General features: G+C 34.2%; 1 protein-coding gene across 1 annotated transcript in view; it reads right to left on the bottom strand.

The window, feature by feature from the left end:
* LOC111051878 (5-oxoprolinase) overlaps nucleotides 1-21,131 on the bottom strand; it is a 48,517-nt gene that overhangs the window by 10,482 nt on the left and 16,904 nt on the right. Inside the window, 12 exon segments of the mRNA XM_039433045.1 lie at nucleotides 225-498; nucleotides 4,212-4,324; nucleotides 8,231-8,378; nucleotides 10,700-10,980; nucleotides 12,411-12,549; nucleotides 12,780-12,876; nucleotides 13,733-13,858; nucleotides 15,104-15,305; nucleotides 17,457-17,579; nucleotides 18,704-18,844; nucleotides 18,846-18,965; nucleotides 20,828-21,020. Coding sequence (XP_039288979.1) covers nucleotides 225-498; nucleotides 4,212-4,324; nucleotides 8,231-8,378; nucleotides 10,700-10,980; nucleotides 12,411-12,549; nucleotides 12,780-12,876; nucleotides 13,733-13,858; nucleotides 15,104-15,305; nucleotides 17,457-17,579; nucleotides 18,704-18,844; nucleotides 18,846-18,965; nucleotides 20,828-21,020 — 1,957 coding nt within the window.

Raw genomic sequence — 21,131 nt, forward strand, 5'->3', positions numbered from 1 at the left:
ACTATATACGAATTTTGTGTTTTTCAAAGTGAAGACTACTCCAAGGATACTGGTTAAGAAAGGTAGTTTTTCACAATAACATTATATAATTTGGTCTCTCTATCTAATTATATAATAAAATTTGGTAACTATTTCTCAGCCAATGTTATAGGAGTGATTTGAAAGTAATAAACCCTATCAACTTGAGATAGCTTGAGCTATTCTTTCCCAACATGTTATAATACCTTTTGATTAGCTGCAATTTGTGCTTTGAGGTCCGCAATATTATCTCTCAAATTCCGAGAGCCTGAAGAGCCGGGAATTTTTCCAGGTGCCATGAAAGCTTCCGTCAATTTCTCCTCTTGGAAAACACCTTTCTTGACAAGGAAGAAACTCTTGAAAGCAGCGCCCTCCTCGTGGAGCGATTTGGAGTGAGGTGGCATTGAGCCGGGAGTAATTCCACCGATATCTGCATGATGACCTCGGCTAGCAACGAAGAATACTGGTCTCTTCTCTGATCTGCAAATCAAAAATAAATTTACAGTCAATTTTTTGCCCTCTTTAAAGAGTGAGAAAAAACTGTGTATTTATCAATTCGTAGAGTGGAATAAGTTGTGTTCAAGAATACTAGCATGTTTAATTGCGAGTTTCAATTGAAGGTAAGCAATAGATGGGTATTGAATTGTTTATTCAAACAGTTTTATAAGAATGTATTAGTTTTCAAAATTGCTACCGATTTTTTCTCAGAGATAGTTGCTAAAAAATAATCTTTTGAAGATTGTTCCATGAAAATTCACAAGTCCGATAATGAAGGTATAAGTTCTCACACAGCTAACCAATATCTAATTATTATAGAAATAATTATTAGGTAGTATACTCTTTATACTAGTTTGTGTTTATTAACGAGCATTCATGTCATTTTCAAGTGCCAAATGAATTATTATTATGTCTATAATAATTAAACAAGTAGTCCTATTAAATTATACTTTATTCCAAACTAGTAGGTAACCTGTGCTTCGCTAGGGTCTAATTAAGAACTTGACAAACTGAGAACTTGAAAAATTAAAAATAGGCCTAAAACCATCATCGGTGAATTAAGAATCAATATGCAAAGTTTCAAGTTAATCAGTCCAGTAGTTCAGACGTGATGATGCGCCATTCCTGAATTTCCTATCCTGTACGTATATAAGCCAATTCTTTCCTTCATTATATTATAAATAATATTATCATTTACCTCACATAGAATCAATACCACCACACAGGAAATATGATGGAAAAGTCCAAACTAAGAAATAAAGAAAACTAATTGGAAATGAAATCAACATGACAACCAAAAATTGACTTCAAAAATGATTTGATCCAAATCAAAATTGACTTCAAAAATGATTTGATCCAAATCCAATGAACTATTGTGAAACAAATAATTATCTAAAAAAAAAGATTGACAACAGCCAACTATTCAAATGATGAATCTAGTTTACAATAACTTCTTAGATCGTTAGCATATCTAGATTATAGGAGATGAGTATTACTTGTAAAACACTGGAGTGATGACAGTCAAATCGGGCAAATGTGACCCTCCAGCCTTCGGATGATTTGAAAGAATAACATCGCCTTCTTCAATCGTGTTTCCAAGGACAGTCATCTGGAATCAAATCAAAATTAATTTGAAGCATGAGAAAATATCCTGTTGAATAGAATGAATAGTATTTTTATAATAATTATTGTTCTAAGATGAGGCGCTTTGAAAAAGGCGCAGGGAAAATCTTATGATATTAGTAGAATTTCAGGTTGAATCATGAGTATAAACAAGTGGAATGTGCATACCTGATATTGGACTGTTTCTTGCAGGTTATTTCACGCTGAGTCTTGATAATATATGCACGTGGAATGTGCATACCTGATATTGGACTGTTTCTTGCTGGTTATTTCACGTTGATTCTTGATAATATATGCACGTGGAATGTGCATACCTGATATTGGACTGTTTCTTGCTGGTTATTTCACGTTGATTCTTGATAATATATGCACGTGGAATGTGCATACCTGATATTGGACTGTTTCCTGCTGGTTATTTCACGCTGAGTCTTGATAATATATGCACGTGGAATGTGCATACCTGATATTGGACTGTTTCTTGCAGGTTATTTCACGTTGATTCTTGATAATATATGCACGTGGAATGTGCATACCTGATATTGGACTGTTTCCTGCTGGTTATTTCACGCTGAGTCTTGATAATATATGCACGTGGAATGTGCATACCTGATATTGGACTGTTTCTTGCAGGTTATTTCACGCTGAGTCTTGATAATATATGCACGTGGAATGTGCATACCTGATATTGGACTGTTTCCTGCTGTTTATTTCACGCTGAGTCTTGATAATATATGCACGTGGAATGTGCATACCTGATATTGGACTGTTTCCTGCTGGTTATTTCACGCTGAGTCTTGATAATATATGCACGTGGAATGTGCATACCTGATATTGGACTGTTTCTTGCAGGTTATTTCACGCTGAGTCTTGATAATATATGCACGTGGAATGTGCATACCTGATATTGGACTGTTTCTTGCTGGTTATTTCACGCTGAGTCTTGATAATATATGCACGTGCCAAATGAATTATTATTATGTCTATAATAATTAAACAAGTAGTCCTATTAAATTATACTTTATTCCAAACTAGTAGGTAACCTGTGCTTCGCTAGGGTCTAATTAAGAATGACAAACTGAGAACTTGAAAAATTAAAAAATAGGCCTAAAACCATCATCGGTGAATTAAGAATCAATATGCAAAGTTTCAAGTTAATCAGTCCAGTAGTTCAGACGTGATGATGCGTCATTCCTGAATTTCCAATCCTGTACGTGTATAAGCCAATTCTTTCCTTCATTATATTATAAATAATATTATCATTTACCTCACATAGAATCAATACCACCACACAGGAAATATGATGGAAAAGTCCAAACTAAGAAATAAAGAAAACTAATTGGAAATGAAATCAACATGACAACCAAAAATTGACTTCAAAAATGATTTGATCCAAATGAACTATTGTGAAACAAATATCTAAAAAAAAGATTGACAACAGCCAACTATTCAAATGATGAATCTAGTTTACAATAACTTCTTAGATCGTTAGCATATCTAGATTATAGGAGATGAGTATTACTTGTAAAACACTGGAGTGATGACAGTCAAATCGGGCAAATGTGACCCTCCAGCCTTCGGATGATTTGAAAGAATAACATCGCCTTCTTCAATCGTGTTTCCAAGGACAGTCATCTGGAATCAAATCAAAAATAAATTTACAGTCAATTTTTTGCCCTCTTTAAAGAGTGAGAAAAAAACTGTGTATTTATCAATTCGTAGAGTGGAATAAGTTGTGTTCAAGAATACTAGCATGTTTAATTGCGAGTTTCAATTGAAGGTAAGCAATAGATGGGTATTGAATTGTTTATTCAAACAGTTTTATAAGAATGTATTAGTTTTCAAAATTGCTACCGATTTTTTCTCAGAGATAGTTGCTAAAAATAATCTTTTGAAGATTGTTCCATGAAAATTCACAAGTCCGATAATGAAGGTATAAGTTCTCACACAGCTAACCAATATCTAATTATTATAGAAATAATTATTAGGTAGTATACTCTTTATACTAGTTTGTGTTTATTAACGAGCATTCATGTCATTTTCAAGTGCCAAATGAATTATTATTATGTCTATAATAATTAAACAAGTAGTCCTATTAAATTATACTTTATTCCAAACTAGCAGGTAACCTGTGCTTCGCTAGGGTCTAATTAAGAACTTGACAAACTGAGAACTTGAAAAATCAATATGCAAAGTTTCAAGTTAATCAGTCCAGTAGTTCAGACGTGATGATGCGCCATTCCTGAATTTCCTATCCTGTACGTATATAAGCCAATTCTTTCTTTTATTATATTATAAATGATATTATCATTTACCTCACATAGAATCAATACCACCACACAGGAAATATGATGGAAAAGTCCAAACTAAGAAATAAAGAAAACTAATTGGAAATGAAATCAACATGACAACCAAAAATTGACTTCAAAAATGATTTGATCCAAATCCAATGAACTATTGTGAAACAAATATCTAAAAAAAAAGATTGACAACAACCAACTATTCAAATGATGAATCTAATTTACAATAACTTCTTAGATCGTTAGCATATCTAGATTATAGGAGACGAGTATTACTTGTAAAACACTGGAGTGATGACAGTCAAATCGGGCAAATGCGACCCTCCAGCCTTCGGATGATTTGAAAGAATAACATCGCCTTCTTCAATCGTGTTTCCAAGGACAGTCATCTGGAATCAAATCAAAATTTGAAGCATGAGAAATTATTATATCCTGTATTTTTATAATTATTGTTCTAAGATGAGGCGCTTAGAAAAAGGCGCAGGGAAAATCTTATGATATTAGTAGAATTTCAGGTTGAATCATGAGTATAAACAAGTGGAATGTGCATACCTGATATTGGACTGTTTCTTGCAGGTTATTTCACGCTGAGTCTTGATAATATATGCACGTGGAATGTGCATACTGATATTGGACTGTTTCTTGCTGGTTATTTCACGTTGATTCTTGATAATATATGCACGTGGAATGTGCATACTGATATTGGACTGTTTCTTGCTGGTTATTTCACGTTGATTCTTGATAATATATGCACGTGGAATGTGCATACCTGATATGGACTGTTTCCTGCTGGTTATTTCACGCTGAGTCTTGATAATATATGCACGTGGAATGTGCATACCTGATATTGGACTGTTTCTGCTGGTTATTTCACGTTGATTCTTGATAATATGCACGTGGAATGTGCATACCTGATATTGGACTGTTTCTTGCTGGTTATTTCACGCTGAGTCTTGATAATATATGCACGTGGAATGTGCATACTGATATTGGACTGTTTCTTGCTGGTTATTTCACGCTGAGTCTGGATAATATATGCACGTGGAATGTGCATACCTGATATGGACTGTTTCTTGCTGGTTATTTCACGTTGATTCTTGATAATATATGCACGTGGAATGTGCATACCTGATATTGACTGTTTCTTGCTGGTTATTTGACGTTGATTCTTGATAATATATGCACGTGGAATCTGCATACCTGATATTGGACTGTTTCTTGCTGGTTATTTCACGCTGAGTCTTGATAATATATGCACGTGGAATGTGCATACCTGATATTGGACTGTTTCTTGTGGTTATTTCACGTTGATTCTTGATAATATATGCACGTGGAATGTGCATACCTGATATTGGACTGTTTCTTGCTGGTTATTTCACGTGATTCTTGATAATATATGCACGTGGAATGTGCATACCTGATATGGACTGTTTCTTGCTGGTTATTTCACGTTGATTCTTGATAATATATGCACGTGGAATGTGCATACTGATATTGGACTGTTTCCTGCTGGTTATTTCACGTTGATTCTTGATAATATATGCACGTGGAATGTGCATACCTGATATTATTGGACTGTTTCTTGCAGGTTATTTTCAGGTATTTCAGGTTGATTCTTAAGAATATATGTGTGAGAATACATTTTACAAGTGAAATGTGCATACCTGATATTGGACTGTTTCTTGCATAGCACCCAGATGAACGGGAATGTGAGGAGCGTTGGACACCAGACCACCGTCAGGACCAAATAAGGCACAAGAAAAATCCAATCGCTCTTTGATATTAGTGGAGATTGAGGTTCTCTGCAGAATCCTAGAAAGATATTCAATTTATTATATTTGTCACAGGCTATAATGAATGGGAAAATATATTCACCACAGGAAATTCCTGAATGATTAAACTAAATCGATATAAAACAGATTACATCTCAGTGGAAAGAATTAATAATAATAATACTGATGGTGATGCCCAAATAAACTCTCAATCAATCAATCAAATCACTTTTATTGTCAGAAACACTTTCACATATTAAAACAATCATCAAATAAACATTTAGACCAATCAATATGTCTAAAGTCATAAAACACTTTTAATCATAGGTAAGTATTGAAGGCGTGCTACTTAACAAATATTGTATTAAGGCTATACTAAGAATTCCTCAACTGAATAGAGGCATTTTTGTAGAAGAATAGTTTGATAGATCTTTTTAATTCTTTGATTTCTAGATGCCTAGTCTCTAGAGGCTAGATGGGGCTAGTCTCTTAGGCTTGTACGTGGGTAATGAGTGAAAGGGATGATTATGGTGAGAGATGCCGACTACTTTTTAGGTAGTCAGGACTGACGGTTTATCGTCTTATTCGAAAGACGAGAGAAGTAATGTGAAAACGAACAATGATCAATAAGAATGCTAATGATTTAACTCGATAATAATACCTAATTAGAAATACTATTCATCAATCATTTCATTGACCGGTTTTTTATTTCAATTTTTGTATTAATCATCACTGAATTCATACATGATATTGGACTGTTTCTTGCTGGTTATTTCACGCTGAGTCTTGATAATATATGCACGTGGAATGTGCATACCTGATATTGGACTGTTTCTTGCTGGTTATTTCACGTTGATTCTTGATAATATATGCACGTGGAATGTGCATACCTGAAATTGAACTGTTTCTTGCTGGTTATTTCACGTTGATTCTTGATAATATATGCACGTGGAATGTGCATACCTGATATTGGACTGGTTCTTGCTGGTTATTTCACGCTGAGTCTTGATAATATATGCACGTGGAATGTGCATACCTGATATTGGACTGTTTCTTGCTGGTTATTTCACGTTGATTCTTGATAATATATGCACGTGGAATGTGCATACCTGATATTGGACTGTTTCTTGCTGGTTATTTCACGTTGATTCTTGATAATATATGCACGTGGAATCTGCATACCTGATATTGGACTGTTTCTTGCTGGTTATTTCATGCTGAGTCTTGATAATATATGCACGTGGAATGTGCATACCTGATATTGGACTGTTTCTTGCTGGTTATTTCACGTTGATTCTTGATAATATATGCACGTGGAATGTGCATACCTGATATTGGACTGTTTCTTGCTGGTTATTTCACGTTGATTCTTGATAATATATGCACGTGGAATGTGCATACCTGATATTGGACTGTTTCTTGCTGGTTATTTCACGTTGATTCTTGATAATATATGCACGTGGAATGTGCATACCTGATATTGGACTGTTTCTTGCTGGTTATTTCACGTTGATTCTTGATAATATATGCACGTGGAATGTGCATACCTGATATTGGACTGTTTCCTGCTGGTTATTTCACGTTGATTCTTGATAATATATGCACGTGGAATGTGCATACCTGATATTGACTGTTTCTTGCTGGTTATTTCACGCTGAGTCTTGATAATATATGCACGTGGAATGTGCATACCTGATATTGGACTGTTTCTTGCTGGTTATTTCACGTTGATTCTTGATAATATATGCACGTGGAATGTGCATACCTGATATTGGACTGTTTCTTGCTGGTTATTTCACGTTGATTCTTGATAATATAAGCACGTGGAATGTGCATACCTGATATTGGACTGTTTCTTGCTGGTTATTTCACGTTGATTCTTGATAATATATGCACGTGGAATGTGCTTACCTGATATTGGACTGTTTCTTGCTGGTTATTTCACGCTGAGTCTTGATAATATATGCACGTGGAATGTGCATACCTGATATTGGACTGTTTCTTGCTGGTTATTTCACGTTGATTCTTGATAATATATGCACGTGGAATGTGCATACCTGATATTGGACTGTTTCTTGCTGGTTATTTCACGCTGAGTCTTGATAATATGCACGTGGAATGTGCATACCTGATATTGGACTGTTTCTTGCTGGTTATTTCACGTTGATTCTTGATAATATATGCACGTGGAATGTGCATACCTGATATTGGACTGTTTCTTGCAGGTTATTTCACGTTGATTCTTTATAATATATGCACGTGGAATGTGCATACCTGATATTGGACTGTTTCTTGCTGGTTATTTCACGCTGAGTCTTGATAATATATGCACGTGGAATGTGCATAACTGATATTGGACTGTCTCTTGCAGGTTATTTCACGTTGATTCTTGATAATATATGCACGTGGAATGTGCATAACTGATATTATTGGACTGTTTCTTGCTGGTTAAATTCAGCTATTTCAGGTTGATTCTTGAGAATATATGTGTGAGAATACATTTTAAAAATAAAATGTGCATACCTGATATTGGACTGTTTCTTGCATAGCACCCAGATGAACGGGAATGTGAGGGGCGTTGGACACCAGACCACCGTCAGGACCAAATAAGGCACACGAAAAATCCAATCGCTCTTTGATATTAGTGGAGATTGAGGTTCTCTGCAGAATCCTAGAAAGATATTCAATTTATTATATTTGTCACAGGCTATAATGAATGGGAAAATATATTCACCACAGGAAATTCCTGAATGATTAAACTAAATCGATATAAAACAGATTACATCTCAGTGGAAAGAATTAATAATAATAATACTGATGGTGATGCCCAAATAAACTCTCAATCAATCAATCAAATCACTTTTATTGTCAGAAACACTTTCACATATTAAAACAATCATCAAATAAACATTTAGACCAATCAATATGTCTAAAGTCATAAAACACTTTTAATCATAGGTAAGTATTGAAGGCGTGCTACTTAACAAATATTGTATTAAGGCTATACTAAGAATTCCTCAACTGAATAGAGGCATTTTTGTAGAAGAATAGTTTGATAGATCTTTTTAATTCTTTGATTTCTAGATGCCTAGTCTCTAGAGGCTAGATGGGGCTAGTCTCTTAGGCTTGTACGTGGGTAATGAGTGAAAGGGATGATTATGGTGAGAGATGCCGACTACTTTTTAGGTAGTCAGGACTGACGGTTTATCGTCTTATTCGAAAGACGAGAGAAGTAATGTGAAAACGAACAATGATCAATAAGAATGCTAATGATTTAACTCGATAATAATACCTAATTAGAAATACTATTCATCAATCATTTCATTGACCGGTTTTTTATTTCAATTTTTGTATTAATCATCACTGAATTCATACATGATATCAAATTGATGAGGTTGAACTATAACAAGCTAGATAAATTCTCATAATATAAATTGCTATTAAAATATTATAGTTTTACAATTCAAAATATGAGAATTTAAAACTCATAAAAGTCTGTAACCGCGATGTATAAACCGCTAAAGTTGAAATATATTGACTAAAATAATATACAGTAGTAGACTACAGGCGTTGATACAGCCTTCACGCGGCTTGAGTCGTATGGTACAGTAGTCGATTAGCAATTGGACCTTTAGATTGCATTTCTATTTTTCTCAATTGTGATTTACGCCGGAAATCTTATGCTAGTTACGTAGCTTTTACAAACCTCTAAGATAAATCTATTTTTTAATAAACCCTTATAGTCCTGTCACTATATACATTGGTGCATGCAATTTATATTGTAGTTCTGATTTTTTAATATATAATTTGGGTACATAAGAGAAGTCCAGAACCAATTTCTTCATGCAAAATTTCCTTGTGCTAGATACAGGGTGGCCCAAAAACCTCGTATTTTCTGCTCATTTTCAAGTTTTCAGCTATTTCTGTCAAATATCATAATCGGACAGAAAAATTTGCTCTTGCCTTTTTTTCTAGATTATAAAATTCTGGATAAAATGAGATCATTCGGAACTCTCTATCTCCAATGAGTAGTGAGTTATGATTTTTCAAAAATTAGTGAAATTTGAAGAAAAATCAATTTTGATGAATTTTAGATTTTGATCAACAATACCTTCCTATTGTTACCATTTAGATGTATAATTCAAAATCCTTCTGGGCGTATTTTTGTGTTCTACAATCTGAGATCAGGTAGAGCGCTCTATCCCATATAGATTTCCAGGTACACCTGACAACAATGCTCCTAGTATTGTGAAAAACACCTAATTTTCAGCTTCAACCATCATCACCAACTACATTGCCCTCACATTGATATTTCGCACAATGATATAAGTTTATGAGATTATTTTCTACGAGAATCACACGTAAGGTACACTTAATTTCAGTATTTCCTAGTGGAGAGGCGCGCTTAAGGACACCTCAAGGATCAAAATTTCAAACCCTTATAACTTTTAACAAAATACTCAGATTTCATCGTAGTACACCTCATTCTTCTCGGCTCGTCAAGGCGGTTCAAAATCATGCACCATAAGTCAAATTCGGTCGAAAAATGGAAAATTTTATTGTTGAGTGTACTTAAGCCTATATTCCAATACACAAAAAATGGCCAATCTCTATATTCAAAGCTATGTATCTCGGCAACCCCTTATTATAAAAATCATAACTTGATCTTGGAAAAGTACAATAGAATTTATTTATTATTGACATAAATCAAAAATCACGATATTTGACAGAAATAGCTGAAAACTGGAAAATGAGCCGAAAATACGAGATTTTTGGGCCACCCTGTATCTAGCACAAGGAAATTTTGCATGAAGAAATTGGTTCTGGACTTCTCTCATGTACCCAAATAATATATTGAAAAATCAGAACTACAATATAAATTGCAAGCACACCCCCTTTTTTATGTCTATATTGACTGGACTATTAGTTTTTTTTATAATCCTTGTAAAACTATCTAAACTTTTACGGTATATTAATTGAATGATTATTAACCTGCCCATTTGTTCAGCAATGCTCATGAATCTGTGCGAAAATATGCTGAGTTGAACCGAATCCAGTTCTGTTCCAATTTTCTTCCTTTTGCCAGATCCGATGTCGATCTGGATGTCTCCGCTCTTGGTGATCACAGCGGTACAGTCTGGTTCCACGAGAATAGTGCACAGATTGTCTATTATTATGGCTGGTCCTTCGATCGAGTGGTTCGCTTGCAGATTGGAGAACAAGTAGACTTTTGTTGGACAGAATCCTGCGTCTTCGAAGTAGACTTCAGTCATCTGCACTCATAAAAAAATACTCAAATTAAAATAATTTTAGATTATTTTGGTTGAATATATGACGTGTATATGCATAATGAGATGAGGAGTGATGCAATAAATTGAAGATGGAATGAGAATCAGACCACTGACCATTACAGCTGTAGCACACTAAAGATACTAGTAGTTATGTGAACAGTAGACCTCGCGCTCAGTGAGTTACATTGACCTGTTGTTATGTTTTCTCAAAAATTAATAAATAATTTATCAATTAAAAATGTCTAGAAAAAATCCTAAATAAACATAGAGCTTTCTGTCCTATATCGTATCGTGACGTGTCGTCCCGGAATGTGAGTGTGAGCGCTGTTATCAGGTCTGGCTACAACTGTCTACAACGTTGATGGAAAGATACAATTTTCAAGATGTTCGATGTTTTTGAACGGGTAGTATTATAGTCAACTGTCTACTAACGTTAATGGAAAGATACATTTTCAAGATGATCGATGTTTTTGAACGGGTAGTATTATAGTCCACTAGACAGCTGATTTATAATGAATAATTCTATAGTCTGATTTTTACGGTAATATTGGAGTATGAAGGAGGCTCCTTTTTCCTTTTATATTATCCTTGAAATGCAAAATTTCCAAAAACCTTGTATATACGTCGACGCGCAATTTAAAAAAGAACATACCTGTCAAATTTCATGAAAATCTATTACCGCTTTTCGCAGTAAATGCGCAACATAAAAACATATAAACATTCAAACATTTAACCATTAAGAGAAATGCCAAACCGTCGACTTGAATCTTAGACCTCACTTCGCTCGGTCATATATAGTTATCTGTATTTTAAATATCAATTACAAGCAACTTTACTTGTGCCTGAGCCTCCATTTTTTTCTCATTTATTGAATAATAATTGGATAGAGAGATTTGGGAAGTGGCTTGGTTACTGAACGGGATGAAATTACTCAAATCAGTTGATTAGTATTCTCGTTGGAAGGTTGATCACTTGTTGGCCAACACATCTAATTTCGATAGTGTAATTCAAAGTCACATCTCAGTGGTTCAACGCCCACCTAAAACTAAAATAATATGGGTTGAGATATAAAAATATATAATATTTGCCATCTGTAAAACTCCTCTCGTTACTCGAACACAAAATTTAATTTAATGTAGTAATCAAATGAAGTCTGACATGAAGAGGCTTGGAGCGACAGAAAAAGATGCTGAGGAGCGATCTGCGTGGAGTGAGTTTGTTGGTGCAGACAAATATCAACTAAGATATAGATGTGATCACAGAATAGTGTAAAAGTAGATCAAAAAAATTAATGAAATTATTCCTACGTTGAAACAAATCTACAGATAATATGTAATATATTCATCAACATTATATTATTAATGATGATTCAATAACAAGAGCCTACAATAATTGATGATAAAATACTCAACCTTATCAACAATAGGAAGTCCAGTAGCATCTTCAATGTAAGAATCACTCTCCAGGTGTGATTTACCAACTGAACGAATTCTAATGTCATCGATAATGATTTCTCGATTTGGTATTGTGAAGCCGAATTCTAATTGGTACCTGTATGAGAAAAAGTACAACAAATTTGTATAAACATTCTATGGGAAGGAAAAAGTAGACAGATATTTGAATTGATTCACTTCGAAGGAAGAAAACAGTTAAAGGGATTTCAGAGAACGGAGTTTTATTGCTTGTATTGCAACTTCTATTTCCTATTCCTTGAAATTAAATATCGGCTGCTCATGATTAGAAAATCGATTATTATAATTATTGATTAGTCCACTACTTACTTCTGAAGGAAAGCTGATTCGAAGTCACCATGATCTGGTCCTTCATTAATGTTTTTATTACTTTTTGAGGGTGATACCATAAGAGCACAATCCGTACCTGAAAAACGGGGTTATAATAATTTGATTGCATGAAATGAGATGTTGTGATATTTCTCCATAATTGAAAGAATAGGACGTTGATATTGTCAATACCATTATATTTGTTGGAAATTTGAATAACAGAACCAGGTTTCATAGCAACACCTGAAGATGTGGCAGGTGTTGCCATGAAACCTGGTACTGTCATTTAAATTGATTTTCAACAAATGAAGGAGTTTTTAATCAATATGATCTCAAAAAAGTATAATTTATTCATTTAAGTTGAAGAGCTAAGAGAGGCTAAGTGATAACTAGAGTTATTGAAGAAAACTGGTGTCAAATAACCATATCTAGTAATAAATTCATATCATTAATTTTTCAAATAGGGTTTTCATTTCTATTTCTGATTATATTATATGTACTTTTATGTTCATTAATCCAAGAGCAGGCAATGAATTCCTCAATTTTATTTTTATTCTATTTACATATATAGGAGTGTAACTGAGATATTCCTCAATTACATCCTGCGAAATCGTTCTTACTTTTCACTCGTATTGGGTTTGAATCATCAGTCTGCCAGTTTCTCTTGAACTGAATTGAATTTTCACATAATTAAAAATCTTATTAGATAAGATTGATAAGAAATCGTTTTTGCTTTTCACTCGTATTGGGCTGAAATCATTAGCCTGCTAGTTATTCTGAAACTGAATTGAATTTTCACATAATTGAATATCCCATTAGATACTATAACTAGTTGAACGATAGGAATACCATTTAATGTAAATTTACCAAGAAAGTTGAATTATTGAGCAATCGTTCCAATGTAGAATATTTGCAAATGATAACCTTCGTTCAAACAAGTCCATGTTGCTTACCTTCATAACGCAGATGCAGGTAGGGCTCACAGATTATCTGATCATCTCTGAAGCCCTGGCTGATCAGCTTTTTTCTGCTTTGAATGGATAGCGCCAAAAGTCTCTCATCAACATATTTGAAGTTCTCTAGAGAATGTTGGAAGGAGAATTTAATGATAATCAAAGGAAAATTGGACTATTTTTGTCTTAGTACTAAATTATGATGCTCTATTTGATAAATATAATACAGTACCCAATCTTCTTGAAATGTATGTATTTAGGGCTTCTTATTTTTATTTATAAAATAGAATTATAGTACCTTTTTTGAAATTAATTAAAATAATAGATAAAAACACAAATTAAAACTACTAGTTTCGATGTTCCACATCATCTTCAAGTTTTAAAAATAAATTTCAAATAAAATACTGAACCCAAGTTTTTTCTCTTAGTGACCGAGCAGGTGTTGACAATATGACTTACAAAATACAAATTTCATCAAGATTTTAATTTTAATCCAGAACGATTATAATTTAGATAAAACAAATGAGGTAAAAATCAGTTGAGAGAACATTATAAGAGATTCCAATGATACTTTATTATGGATTATCAATTCGGGAAATTTATTGTCTAAACTCAATATTTTATAAATTTGGCTTAGTGGTTTTGTGTTTTGTTTCGGTTTTGTATATGTTTGGACTGTTTAACATCAAAATGAACTTTATTCCGAAGTGAAAAGTGTAAATTTAAAGTATTGTGCTCACTATAACCTTAGTGTCCGGTTTCCCATTAGGGAACTTTGGACTATATACGGCGAGGTGGAACTACCCTTGGGTCTCCCCACCATTCAAAGCCGTACGCTAATAATAATAATAATAATTCGGAAAATTGAAAATTACAATTTTTCAACTAATAAGTAAGTGATAAATGTTTATTTGGTTGAGATACAATGAGAGCCGGAATCACATTATCCAAAATGTAAACTATTAGCTTCAACAGTTACAAAGATGTAACTTGAGCAAAAATGTAACTTTTATTTTATTTTAATTGACGTAGTATTTTACAATAGATAAAATTACTGTATGGTATAGGTCGTTAATGTTCCAAATTTCAAGCCGATGTTTTGTTAACTCAAGCAGACTACTGTCTATTTTTACTGTTTTGCCCGGTTGATAGTATGATTAAGAACGGCACAGTATGAGAGATTACCAGCGTCACATAGCTCCACGAAACAGAACTACTAGGACTAAAGGCTTGAGTTACCAGTGAAATATGAAACATTAACGCCCTATACTATCGGATATCTTCTTATGCTGTATTTTCTCTACGTTATCAATCACTGGGGTTAATGAACAAGTAAGTGCAATTTGTGTCTGCAACGAGAAACGAGCTCACCTTGGTTGTAAGGTTTGGCGCATGGCTCCTGAAGTTCCTCAACAACATCAGCCAATGCCATTCCATATGCAGACAGAATGCCGGCATACTTGTGCACCACAACACGTGACATGCCCAGTGATCTGGCTACTGCGCATGCGTGCTGAGCTCCCGCTCCTCCAAAGCATGCCAGCACATGGTCTCTAGTGTCGTAGCCTTTTGCCTGAATGAAAAAAAAAACGTAAATTATGAATTAAACGATTGCACAGAGTAACTTTTAATACAAAAAATCAAACTTTTTCATAAAAATTCTACCAGGCAATACAACATAGAAACTAAAATTAAATGGAAAATAAGTTAGAAAGACGTCAGTTGAAATGACTTATGGAAACGTGATTTATGACAACTCGGCCTGGTGCAACGAAACTGCTTCTCCAGCAAGTCAAATAGGATAATTTCGATCACCCACCATACAAACCTGATTTGGCCACTAGTAACTTATACCTTTTCCATGAACTCAAAAAATGATTCTGACGGCAGAGCTTGCAAAGTAACGAGGAGCTCCAAAACAACATCATAGCCCACTTAAACTCATCTGGCGGCCCCGGCAACATTTTTTATGAAGAGTTTTTTTGTAGGCAAATCCACTGGTATGACAAATCCCTCAACCTCCACGGCAACCAAGTTGAAGAATAATCATAAGTGTAAGTGACTTTCAGTGAAAAAATTCTTGCTTTATATACAATCGTCTTTTTCCTCCACCTACTGTCTAAAGTACTTACTTTACTCCCTGAAACATAATACTAAAGTGTCACTTTTTCGCTCTCGGTAGTAAAAAACAGAAAAACTCCCTAGGGAGGGAAAATGACTCCATTTAAATAACATGGGAAGCATCTCTATTTTAAAACTTACATTGTAATAGGTTAGAAGGTCTAAGCTCAGATGAGAAAGCGTAATAGAGGTGTCTGTCATTGAGCCAACTGAATTCAATACCACAACAAGAAATTTGATCAACTCATGAAATATATGTTTGTATGATATTATATTCTTAATATTAGTAGACGATAAAAATTTAAACCATTTTAAAAATATTCTATTCTATTCAAAATACCAGCCAACAAATATTTTGGATCTGCAATTCAAATCTGAAACGCATGATCTGGAGTCAGCCATTTTTGGTAGCCGCTCAGCTGATATAATTGTTACAACTTTTGCCGATAGATAGCACAATCGGCAGTGCCAATCAGCCGACCAGTTTTTAGGTTTTAGATTATGTTGTTAGGAAACATTGTCACCAATACGTAAGTTATTGAAATGATTTTATTTGCAGTTTTTATAAAAAAAAATGTAGATGAGGAAAAATGTTGTGTACATCACGAGCGAAAAATACTTTTTCTCCTCAGGAAAATTGTTGCCCTCGGCTTCGCCTCGGGCTTCAAACTTTTTCCCACAGGGAGAAAAAGTCGTACTTTTCACTCTAGATATACAAATAACTATTACTTATGGACAATCGGAGGTTGAAAAATATATGGTTATAGAAATATATTGGAAATCTTTCTAAATAATATTCAACCATATAACATAGTAGTACAAATTTTTACATTATGTTATTTATCTCTTTTTTTTAACAATTACAATGGAAATTAACGATGATAATTAACGATGAATATCGGGGACCGAGCTTCGCTCTGGAGTACAAAAGCATAAACAATTTATTACCAAAGAAAAAATTATAATAATATTCATAACATTCATACAGAAAATGTTCTATCTAATCACAGTAAATTGAGATTAAATCCCAGAGGAATGCAAAAATTTCCCTCACAAAGGCCCAGTTGCCCAAAAGCTGGTTAAATTTTAATCCTGATTAACTTCAAGTGAACCAAATCAGAGAAGACCATTTAAAAAAGATGGATTTACTGGAATTAATCAGGATTGAAAATAACCCGGCTTTTTGCAACCGGCACTAAGTACCTGATTGAATGATTAAAAAAGTCCAACAGCTGAGTCATAATTTTGACACAGTTCCATACACATGAACTCGCTCACTCACTTTCATCACCAACAGACGACGAAATAATTATTATCAGCTGTTTTTCCAAGGATTAATAATAATTATCCTTTTAATGTCCTTCAGCTAGTTTTTCCAGGGATGAGACCTAGAGCAATCGAATCTTTATATTATAAACCTACTATGTTCTGAATTTCGTGAGAATCGTTAGAGCCGTTTTCGAGATCCAGTGAAATACTAACATATAAACATTTCAACATCTAAACATATAAACATAAATATGAACAGAAGTTGCTCGTTTAATAGTATAGGATAATCAAAAAAATATTATTAGGTAATTTTAATTATTAATTATATCTTTACCTGGGTGAGAGCACGAATAGGTCGACACATCGCTTCATTTGCTACACGAATGAAACCAATTGCAATCTCCTCTACAGGCAATTCTTCATGGTCATGACTTTGTGTCCTCAAATACTCGTTTATCTGAAATTTAATCCACATAGATTTATTAGAGCAGTTTTTCTCCTTTGTAACTCAGTTTGAAAATTTCTGGAATCTGAGTAAAGCGAGAATATTTCTTGGAAATTCAGAAATGTTGAATTATTTGAAACATTCAAGGTCTGGAAAAGGATATAAGTACTTATTTAATACGAGTTCAGATGATTTGCTAATCAAGATAATTGTCATTGGCCTGGTTGTACAAAATCCTGTTATGCCTAGTCCACACTGCAATGTGACCATTTGTGGATGCTCGGTTTGCCACTCACCTTCGCTTGGCTGACAAATATCGTAGCGATGGCAAGCGAAGGCCAGTCAAAGCGAGCGAGCACTCGCAAAGAAGCCATTCACACTCTCGCGCTCGTCGTCATTTGTACGCATGGGCGAGTGTGGATGCAGCATTAAACTTTAACCGTGATTGGTTTTTACGAGAACCAATCGGAGAAGCATTCTTTTCAAAAAAGCTTTTTCTGATTGGTTATGGCATTTGATCATGATTGAAATTGAACATGCATTTGTACAACCGGACCATACGTATATATAAGAGAAGTGTTAGGAAAATCTTTAATTAATAGTATACATTTTTGACCGAGCAAAGTGAGGTCTAAGATTCAAGTCGCCGGTTTTGCATTTCCCTTTATGTTTGTATGTATGTTTTGTAGTAAATTAGCTTTTGATGATAGTTGTTTACAACAGATGATTAGCATTGTTAATACGCCAACCCAATCAGCCATTGGCCGTTTCCACACCGATATCACGCCGACACGACATGACAGGACAGAATTCACTCTGATGGACAGTATCAGAGGAGGCTCTGGTTCATAATTGCGCGAGGTCTACTGTTCACAGAACTACTAGTCATTTAGAATTACATAATAGGAATCAATAAATTTAATTAAACTAATATTTATAATAACATGAATAGGGATATCATTTCGTTATTATTTCTAATTAAATAAATTAACATTTCCTTAATTTTTAAGTATGTATCTTAGTTTAAGTGCAGTAGCATATATACTTATATATTTTTAAAGCTTTTTTGTATTTTGTTTTTGGCAAATAAATTCATTCATTTATTTAAGAAAATAATAATAATCCGTTCATCGCACCTCTTTGGTGAGTTCATTGAAAGCGTGTACTGTAGCCTCCTTGTCGAGCGGCTGTTTCTCGTCGGGCCCGAATATGTTCGGGAAGAGCTCAGGCAGCAGGCGACCGAGACAGAGGTTGGCGTCGGTGACGGTGAGTGGGCCCTCCCTTGCGGTAGCAGGTGGGGCCAGGGTGGGCGCCGGCGCTCTCCGGTCCCACCACGAACAGGCCCGAACGGAAGAACAAGCAAGACCCACCGCCTGCCGCCACTGTGTTCACGTCCAACTAGAATCAAGTACATAATATTATGATGAATATTATATTATACAGAGTGAGTCATATGTATGGGAGCCCTTCAATAAGTTGAAGACTGTTGTAGATATAAAACTGTAGCTTTCAGGATAAGTTATTAGTCGAATACTCTATCTTTTGGCGTACAACTGGATTTCAACCCCTCAAAAGGGAGTGACTAAGAGGTTGTAACTTGAATATTTGAAATGTAAACACCCATTTTTTGGTTTCATAATTTAAAAGGCATTTTAAAAACAAGAAATATGATATAAATAAAAATGTTCTATGATAATTTTATCCATAATGGCGGCTGATTGAACTTTATCAATCATTTATCTAAAAACTAAAACTTCAATCAGCCGTCATTTCGGATAAAAGCATAATATAAAATTTCCATTTATGTCATCTTTCTTGCTTTAGAAAGGCCTTTAAAATAATGTACCACACAATGGGTGTTTACATTTGAAATATTCAAGTTAAAACCCCTAAGTCACCCCCTTATTGTTTCATCAACAATGTAGGTATTACCATGAAACCTGGTTCTGTATTATGAATTCATTTTCGAATAAATAAAAGTGGTATTGACAATATCAAAGTCTTATTCTTTCCCTTATGAGGGGTTGAAATTCAGTTGTACTTCAAAAGGTAGAGTATTTGACCAATAACTCATCCTGAAAGTTACAGTATTATATCTACAACAGTCTCCAATTTATTGAAGGGTTCCAATACATATGACTCACTCTGTATATTACATTATACTATATAAGTGATGACGAGTGTTTCAAAATAAATAACGGGATATCAACATGTAATATTCATTACAGCAAACCTAGAGCCACGATTTATATATCAAATTAAAAAGAAACTTCTACAGTTTTTTTGGAAATTATCATGTAATCTTTGGAATCCAAATTGGGCTTAAAAAAATAACGGAATTATTATATATCATGAAGACTATTGGATTATTAAGAAGATATGGCTTGAGAATGATATCAACAAGATGAGAACAAGAAACTGAATTTTATTGAAACACTCTGCAGTACAAGTACATTAGTCTTTGCAATTTCATGAGTATAATATTCGGAGGTGGAAATTATATTTCCAATTGGAACAGCACTTTAAATTTGTCAAATCCCCAATAAAACTATCTCTGCTATCTTATTTCATGCTTTTAAGATAAATGATCCTGGTAGAATCTCTTCGCTCCTCTCAAATCTCAATGGGATCCATAATCTTATACTTAGAAAGAAGACAGTATTATCTGTATAGGTAGCCAGTTACACACACACACACACACACACACACACCACACACACACACACACACACACACACACATGAATTATTATTGAATGTTCGATATTTGGACGTCCTTATGAATTCTACCGGATTGAACGGAACCTGGCAAACACATGAACACATCAGCTGTTCATCATTTTATGTAATTTATAAGGACGGCAAAAAATTTTACGTCAAAAAATCAATGTGTGTGTAAAGCCAATTACACACACATCGATTATTGGATGTTCGATTTTTGGCCGTCCTTATAAATTCTACCAGATTGAACGGAACTTGGCAAACACATGAACACATCATTAATTGTTCACCAAGTTATGTTTAATCTAATATAATTTATAAGGACGGCAAAAAAATCGTACGTCCAAAAATTGATGTGTGTGTGACTAGACTAAGGGCCATATGAACCATCTACATTTAACGCTAAACCACTTTACTTGTAGATATGGTTGCATTTATCATAATGAGTTTCATACGGGGTTTAAACAGACAGCTGATATTTCTCCGTTTAAACCGAGTATCTGCATACAGGCATAACCCGATGATATTTGGTGTTTTTACCTGCGGTGCTTGAATAGTGACTCCTGCAATGGTGGACTCGAACACATGCTCGTAAGTTCCAGAATAACGACTAACATCTGTCGAAGTGCCACCCATATCAAAACCAATCACTGGCTGATTTCCGGGAGTAGTCATTGCGTAACCTACTACTCCTCCCGCAGGACCGGACAATATAGCCCTCGATCCATTAAAACTGTAAATTAGGTGAATAAGTATTTTTAATTGTACAATACAATTTCCAATACAATATAATTATTGTATAATAATTACAATATAATTAAATAAATATAATTAATTACCTATA

The sequence above is a fragment of the Nilaparvata lugens genome, chromosome 7, assembly GCF_014356525.2.
Source record: "Nilaparvata lugens isolate BPH chromosome 7, ASM1435652v1, whole genome shotgun sequence".
Lineage (NCBI taxonomy): Eukaryota > Metazoa > Arthropoda > Insecta > Hemiptera > Delphacidae > Nilaparvata > Nilaparvata lugens.